At 39.7% G+C, this 8,525-nt stretch overlaps 1 protein-coding gene across 1 annotated transcript in view; it reads right to left on the bottom strand.

Annotated features, from left to right (window-relative positions):
* Positions 1-598: 598 nt before the first annotated feature.
* plcl1 (phospholipase C like 1) overlaps positions 599-8,525 on the bottom strand; it is a 36,730-nt gene continuing 28,803 nt past the window's right edge. The window contains exons 7-12 of the mRNA XM_049728994.2: positions 8,160-8,336; positions 6,668-7,030; positions 5,886-6,089; positions 4,265-4,340; positions 4,004-4,113; positions 599-3,861 (exon numbers count right to left, since the gene is read on the bottom strand). Coding sequence (XP_049584951.1) covers positions 3,661-3,861; positions 4,004-4,113; positions 4,265-4,340; positions 5,886-6,089; positions 6,668-7,030; positions 8,160-8,336 — 1,131 coding nt within the window. The 3' untranslated portion in view covers positions 599-3,660. The remainder of the gene's footprint in view (positions 3,862-4,003; positions 4,114-4,264; positions 4,341-5,885; positions 6,090-6,667; positions 7,031-8,159; positions 8,337-8,525) is intronic.

Below are 8,525 nucleotides of genomic sequence, written 5' to 3'. Positions count from 1 at the left end.
GTGAAATGAATATGAAAAATCTGTCAATTTATTTTTGCAAATACAAATTTCTAAATAAATTGATAGTTTAGCAATGAAAGTTGGCGTATTAGATTAGTACAAGAAAATAAAAATCCAAAGTTTGCAAGCTTACCTGTTTTGCATTCATGGTTGCATTCGCGTGGACGACGTGCGTAAAAGTTGTTTGTCCAAATATGCGTCTGCCGGAGTTTTTGAACAATGACTTCCCTATGAAATTAGGAAGCTTGCCAGCGAATGCATTGGTACATCTCATCCGATATTCCTTAAAATAATCACAATAAAACAGCTATGGGAAACAAACGTAAGATATTTTAGTTCTGCTTTGTTGCAAATTGTGACAATCAGTGATTTTCCATTCACCTGCTGTCTACTTCCTCAAATATAAAGCACCTAGAGGAATTGATCTGTCAGGACACGCATCTTGAAGATGTGTTCAAGTATGCAGTTTGTTTGTGTTTTTCAAGTCAATGACAAAGAAAAAGTATTGGAAATGTAAGGTAAACAGGTAAAAAGAAAACAATCAGGTATGAGGTGGAAGGAAGTGTGGAGGTAAGGCACAAAATAATCAAACACAAGGTTTGATCATAAAAAGATCTCTTTATTAAGCCTGGAATACATACATGTATGTGTGTTACATTCAAGTAGAAAACAAAGTAGCTTTTTTAAAATAAAAGCAATGTCCATTTAGTTATTAGTCATATTTTTTTATTTGTAGCTTTTAAAATACACAACAATAAATATTTTGTATCTCTTTTGGTCTTCATTCTATCTTACACAAACAACATACAGTGAATGTGAGAACAGTTGAGGAGCCAATATAGGGTCAAATGTCAAAGCCATCATGGTCAATGGGGATGCCGTATTGATGGTACTGTAAAACTTTTCCAAACCGGTTCACGACACAATGACGGGCACAAGTACAATTCATGTACGGTACTATTTACGTATGCGTAAAAACACAAACGTTGCCAAGACGTGAAGCGCAATTCAACCACACAGAAGTGAGCACAGAGAGGTTTCTGAAGGTTTAAGACACATGGGCAAATACGGACACCTGAACGCAACGGCCCTGTTCAAAACTGTGTTCCGGAAAATCCCAAATTAGTTCAGAACTTGAGGGGTTCTCTGAAAAGTTGTGCAGGATATCGAGGCAGCAATCGAGGTGAAGCTGGCAGTGACTATTGGCCTGCCCCTTAAGTGCCCAGAAGTAAACACTCTCGCTTTAAATACTGGAAACTTATAAAGTCAAGTACAGAAAACTGGCAGAGGTTGGAAAACACCCTTAATAATGTAAACATTGACAGGACTACTCCTTTTTCAATCTAGGCTGCTTTGTAAAATGCAAATAGTTTTCAATAGAATATGCAAGATCTAATGTTCGAACTGATGAAAGGAATTTTGGAATCTACGGGCCATTCTGAGGATCCAGAAATCACTGCATGTAAGCGTCAAGGCTGAAAAAGCAACACTTTTAGGTCTCATTTGCAGAAAAACTCACCTATTGGCTTTTTGGTGCTCAATTCAAAGCAATACAAATATTACCATCAGTGCTTCATTTAGACAAAAGCAGTGCTCTGCTATAATTATCAAAACTGCTTTCTAAATTGAATCCGTTTTCCCCAATCTCCTAATTTATTGATGTAAATCATGAAGGGCGGACGCAAATACGTATTCCTTGTGGTTACCCAGAGACAGAAACTTCCTCAGAGCTTGCACGCTGGTTGAAACCGCATCTCAAATGTTCCCACTAATGATGTGTGATGACATCAGAGTTGAGAAATAAGATGCTTATACTGCTTTTAAAACTGCTCGGGAGTTAGCTTATGACAGATCCAAACAATTGAAAGGAAACTAAAATGCTTTTGAATGTAAACACGACCATCGTCATTATAATTTCATTTGATTTGCACTCTCCGTTCACGAGTACACTGACCTTAATCTAAACCAGGTCAGACCTAATTACTAAAACCTAATGCCGAAAAGGTCCATTTTGCCCATATGACCGTCTCCATATGTCAGTGGCCTTGTGAAGCGACCCTGGAAGATAATACTGCGGTTTGTTTTACGGGAGCGGATGAAACATTCATGTCAAGCTCATCCACGACGTAAGAAGATCACCAGAGATGAAAAACACTTTTTAGGATGTTAGTTAAAGCGTTCTTGTTTTCACACGATAGGCTCGCCATTTTTGTTTCAATTATTATTATTATTATTTCAATTAATGAATCAAAAAAGTATGTATTACTTCGACAAATATGGTGGTCATGTGATTTAGACATTTGCGTAACAGTTCTGAATTTTTACGTTCAACTCTGGATTCCGTCCCAGTGAACCAACTGTCGGATTAAAATACACAGACTCGAGAAAGTTGGGTTAAGACGCCGTAATATTACAAACAAAACACAATCTTACACTGAAAAGGCCAAAGTTAATAACCATCATCACCAGGCAGTTGATGTTTTTTCACACATTCAAAGAGTCAACGAGTTTGATTAGAAAGACACACCACTACCCTGATCTATCTTTATTTAACGGACGTCTCTAATGTTATTGCTACATCCATGATCCATTACATACAGTGTCGTACTGATTTACACCCTGTCGCGGGAATTGAGGTCATGTGATCCACACATGTACTATACGTCTTTCCGACAAACAACCTCTCCAATTACCCATCCTCGCGTTACAACCTGACAGGAACCAAAAGCTACCGGATTAACCTACTTACTTCAGTGACTGTGTACATTTCATTTATGTAACATCTGTGAAATCATCATTTCTGACACAATGTTATTGAATTATTGCAGGAGAGGAGAAAGCGCCTCAAATTTACCATGAAATTAAAGTCTAGGAATATCCAGCATATGAAACCAGAAAATCCAATTAGACTAAGCTTCATAAGTTTTCGTATCAAATATAACAAATTGATAGCTGGGTTCTTTTTTTTTTTTTTTTTTAGATTGGTTGGGTTCCAAATGCTAAAACAGCAGGAAAAGCTCAAATTGTTGTTCAATCCAAAAACACTTGTCAGGATTACCTATAATTTAATAAATAAATGAATTAAAATCCATTTGGTTTCATTTTACTACAATAATTGAAATACTTAAAAATTCTACATCTTCCCCTCTTGTGTGACAAGTTCAATTCTTTTTAAAATCAATGTATTAATTCAATGTGAATCTTTATATTAAATTAAAATAAAATTTGATTAATGTCTTTTGAACATATTTTCTTGTTATTAACTTTAAAAAAAGATAAATAACCTTTTGGGGGGGGTTTAGGGAGAACTTACACAAATAAATAATAGCAGCAGCTCACGATTAGGTTTTTTTTTTCTTAAATAAAATGTACTACTGTTCAAAGCTACGTCGCATGTGGCTTGAGCACCTTCATCATATTCCACACGTCAGCTTTGGATGCTGCCTACTTAGCGCTACTTACTCAGGAGTTCCCAATGTTCTGTGTAAAGAGAAAATTGCGCTTGAATTAGACGGAGCCTTCGTGTTCTCTCAGAAAATAAAGCAATCATTTTGCATCATTCAGGAAAGACCTTCTCGTTCCAACCACCGTAAGACTCCCACAGAGTGGACTGGTACTGCACCAGATAAAGGGACACATCCCACTCGACAACAAATGACATCAGACGCGCCCGTTGCTGTGCGTGCTGCTTCGGCGCCTGCTAAAGTTATGAGTGGTGTAGTGCAGCTCGGCCGCGGAGGATGTGGCGGAGGAGGAGTTGGACGAAGGCAAGGTGAGTCCGGATGCCTCGCAGGCCAGTGCTACCTGCCTTAGGGCATCCAGGGAATCCATCTTAGCTCCACGGAGTAGGTCGCTCTGACCCTGCAGCAACATAAGAGGACATCAATGCCTTCAAAAATCATAATTATCATTTGAAGCACTCATCCATCCAACATTATATCTGAAATAATTAGAACAAAAATAGATTTTCAATATTTGTGCTCTGTATGTTTTTATGCTCTACCTTGAGCACAGTGACGTTCCATGTGAAACTTTCGACAGCTTTGCTGATCTTACATCCTTTCAATCCTTCTTTCTCTGCCCACCGAGAAAGATCTTCGTGGAATTCCATGCCTGCAAAATACACATATAATTTGGTTTTCTAATTAGTGACTTAAGTGATTCAAAATTACTGCAGTTGTACTTCAAATTACAACCACGTGAATAAACACGTGAAGTGAATACCTCCCAGTAGTTATCAGAAATAAAAATTATTATCATTTACCTTCTTTCTGCACCTGCGCAATCCTCTCCTGGACCCCATCGGCGTTTTCAATTAGCTGTTTCTGTGCTGCAATCATCTGAAACCCAAAAAAGATATTGCGTTGAAGTATTGGGACAGTAATAAAAAATGTGAGCTTTGACATTTACAATGCAAGCATGAGGGAAAAAAATAATCCAATTGAAGCTTTTTGATTGATATTCTAGTAAATCTTTTTTTAATGGTCAGCTTACTACCATTTGCTCTTTTTTGGTTTTGTATATGTAGATGGGATTTGTTTTTTTTCAGTGCAGGGGTGTATCTAGTCGAGTGGGACAAAGGGCCAGTGGTCACCCCAAAACTAACTGTTTGACTTTTAACCTTTCATAGAAAGCAGTTATTTAGTCGTTTATAAAATTTACTAGAAATTTTAAAAAAATATATAGAATTGTTTGCTTGACTGAGTGTAAAAATGTTTTACAGTGGCCTTGCATCCTTCTACTTTTCAGTTTGGACCTCAGTGATCTACACCAATGGGAGAAATATTAAGCCACCATGTATGATAATGTGTGTAGGTGTAATAGCTAAGTGGTGACACAGGTGGGAGGGAGGGAGGGAGGAATCCTGAGATGGAGAGGGAGCAGCTGGACGCTTGGGATGCGTGAGCTTGACAAGGCGTGTGGGTGACTGCTTCACGCGTGTCATCAAGCGTCTCTCTCTGCATACGCAATGACACAACAGCGTGTGTGTGTATGTTTGTGTGTGTGTGTGCTGCGATCTGACGTTTTACCATTATAACATGTTTGCCCTGGGGGAGGTGTTGTAGTGTTGCACTTTTTTGGTCCAATAATAACACGATTGTTTTTTTCATTTTTTTTCATTTTAATCACACATTGTAATGAAGCGCAATGGTGTTTTGCATAAATTTGCAAATATGACAAGTAATTAGATTAAATCATCTTGGCGATGGCGGCTGTTTGAATTTGCTATAACTGGTTGTGAAAGCTGGTGTGTGTGTGTGTCTGGGGAGGAGGGGGGGGGTCATAAACTACTCAGATTTTTGCGATTACCGACTGGCCTTGGTCCCAACACAGCACGAATAGAAGAGGAAAACAATTCTCCACATAAACAGCCCTCTGTTATGGCTGATAGTACCTTCGAAGGTCAAAAACCTTCAACTTCATCCCACCATTCCGTGTCAGTTTTATATACAGAACAGCAACACGGGAAACTCGATTCACATTGGAGAGTTCTAGCGTGCTAACATTCCAATCCCAAACTATTAAAAGAACTTCATGTTGAAGCTACACTGGGTTGTTTCGAGAATGTCCTGCCTGTCGTTGCCACGGTAACCTGGGATCACCAATTTTAAAGGGTGCATCATAACAGTGGACCAGCAAGGAGACCTGTCATGTCCCATTTGCATCGATGCCATTGCTAACGTGTTACCTAATGTCCACAGTCATTTTAGGACACAGAAAATGTAGTTGTGAAAAAAATCATCAGTGTCTTTGAAGAGCTTAACAGAATGACGTGGATATAAAAGAGCCACCCTGAAAAACTGAGCTCTTCTGTGTGATAAGAAAAAAGTTGCAGAAATATTTTAGTAATTTAAAAGGTAGAATTGTTGCACGTTTGTACTGACCGTGTCATATGCAGACAGCAGCTTGCGGGTGGGCTCAGACACACTAACAAGAGGCTCCAGACAAGGATAGCCCTCCTTGAGCACCATGGTGGCCCCCATGGTGCCCTCGGGGCTCTGCAGCCTGGTGGCCAGGCTCTGGATGCACTGCTTGAGTTTGGCCACAGTGGGGAGCCCACACTGCTCTTTGAAATTGGCGATGGTGCCCTGAAAGCAACACCAAAATATGAATAATATAAATCACAATAAAAAAAGTTGAGGCTAAACCAAATGAGATGAATACCAAATGCCACCTGAGCGCGAGTGTGAGCATGTGTGTGATTTGCAGCAATGGAGGCGTGATGAATGATGGACTGTTGCAGATGAGCCTGTGGTGTGCGTGTGCGTGTGTGTGTGTGTGTGTGTGTGTGTGCGTGTGTGTGTGTGTGTGTGTGCATGTGTGCATGTGTGTATCCGTGTTAAAACAGGTGGGTTGAGTGGCGCTAAGGTGGAAGTTTCCAATGCTGCTGCTATTAAAAAATGCTTAATAATCCTCCTCCGCTCTTGTTTTTTCAGGATTCTTTTCACCGCTGACTTTTTCATCATTATGTAATCTTTTGTATTTTAAGAAAGCGCTTTCACACATAATTTTATCTCAAAACCAAATTTCCTTTCCTCCACAGAACCCACATCTGATGAGCTGAAATGAATAATAATAATAATAATAATTGAACCAAAAGTTACTAAGTGTAAACTTTTTTGAAGCTCTACTTAATCTTTGTAAGGGCAAAATCATCGAGCTTTACCTGAGCTTCTTCCCGCAGGTCCATCACCTCTTTGAGGGGTACGCCGGCCAGTTTGAAAGTCTCATCCACCGCCTTGATACCCGTGTTCCTCAACGTGACATACTCGCGCCCGCGCCGGCCCACCCGCCTCACTGACAAGCCCCTGCGGTGGGCCTTGCCGCCCCCTCGCCGGTTGGTGACGGCCACGTGAAGAAATAGGCTGGCGTGGGGTAAGGGCTCCCCCAGCAGGTCCAGCAAGGGCACGTTGCGGTAGCCGGACTGAAGGCACTCGAACGCCACGCTGAACTGGCCGATGAAGTCGTCTCCAATGTAGTCATCGTCCAGCACAATGAAACGAAGAAGGGCTAGCTCAGGCATGTTCACCTGGAGAAGGAGAGGAAAGGGAAGTTGAAACCAATCGGCAAACATAATTTAAATGCCAGTGGTTGAACAGTTTGGAAATGAAAAGTGAAGAAAATACAATGAAAAATAATGGGACCTGAAACAGTTCCCTGATGGACATACGTACAATAGCTTCCAAGGGAAGATTATGTTAATCTAAAATAATGACTGAACCTTAAAGAGCTCCCTGGCGAATGAGAGGTCCCTGTTATGAGGTGTCATTTGCATCTAGTTTAATTCCACTCTACAATAAAAAGCACGTCCCGTGCTACATGAGGGCTTGCATTATCAAATTTCACACATTTCCAAGGAAACTTTCACACTAATAAGGCAGGAGAAGCTGCAGAAAAATCGCAAGTATCAGTGTGACTCCGTTTTTTGCTTTGCGTGGATAAAGAAAAGTAAGCAATCCTCAATTAGGAGGCCAAATCGTGCTCACAAACACGTCGTTATTTTTATTATACATTGTTACTGTATCTACAGCTAATACAGTACATTATGTTTAATGTTAATTTCCATTAGCGTGTTGCTGGCATTTCACATTATATGTTAGCATATAGCTGGCAGACTTCTGGAAATTGAAATATAGATTAGGTCAACATTTGGTGATGTAATACAAGGCTTAATTATTTTATTTGTCAGTTTGACAAATACGCAGCCTGGAGCAAGTGCCTTTTATTTGGAGAACTGTGCAAGCGAGAAAATGTTCTCTTCAAATTGATGTGATACTATATCATACTATACTAAGGAAAAAATTAAAGAGTGTGTTTTTATACATTTAAAGTGTATGTGAGGGAAGGGTAAAACTATTTAAAAAAATAATAATATATTGTATAGAAGCCTTCTAAAGAGATTTTGGGATGGATGAAGAGGATTTGGCCAATTGTTATTCTGGTTCTGATATTCCAAATAATTCCACAGTTCAAAAAGTCTTTAGACGCCATACTAATGATCTGGGCTTGAAACATAACTATTATATTAAATTCTGTTGGCAACCATCACTCGCTGTGTGAGCTTTAATAAGCCTTGTTCCTGCTTTTTATTAGTATATCTGTCAAATATATTCAGATACAGAGCAGCAGATTTTATTGTAAGTATCACAAAGACTTACTTGGAATTCAAAGGTCTCATCAAAGAGGGGGTCATCCTGGTTCTGTAGAGCGGTGCGTGTGCGCTGTTCCGCACAGTCAGCAGGTACACCGTGTAGTTCCAGGACCACATAAGGTTCAATGACCTCTCCCTTGGCACCTGATCCCTGAGGTTTAGGTAGGTTGTGTGCACTAATAACCTGTGTGGCGGAACATAATATTAGGGAGAACCAGGGAAATGATGCATCAGAAAATACCATATTCCCTAAAATAGTGGCTGACCATCAAATAAACGCTGTGCTCAAAAAAGTCAATATATTCCATTTCAGAAAAATAAACACCTTCCATCCAATAAAAAAAAAAAAACTGCTGAACCCATTTGCATTCTG

Source organism: Syngnathus scovelli, chromosome 8, assembly GCF_024217435.2.
Source record: "Syngnathus scovelli strain Florida chromosome 8, RoL_Ssco_1.2, whole genome shotgun sequence".
Taxonomy (NCBI): domain Eukaryota; kingdom Metazoa; phylum Chordata; class Actinopteri; order Syngnathiformes; family Syngnathidae; genus Syngnathus; species Syngnathus scovelli.
The sequence above is the reverse complement of the archived record's forward strand: the minus strand, read 5'-3'. Positions and strand labels throughout refer to the sequence as shown.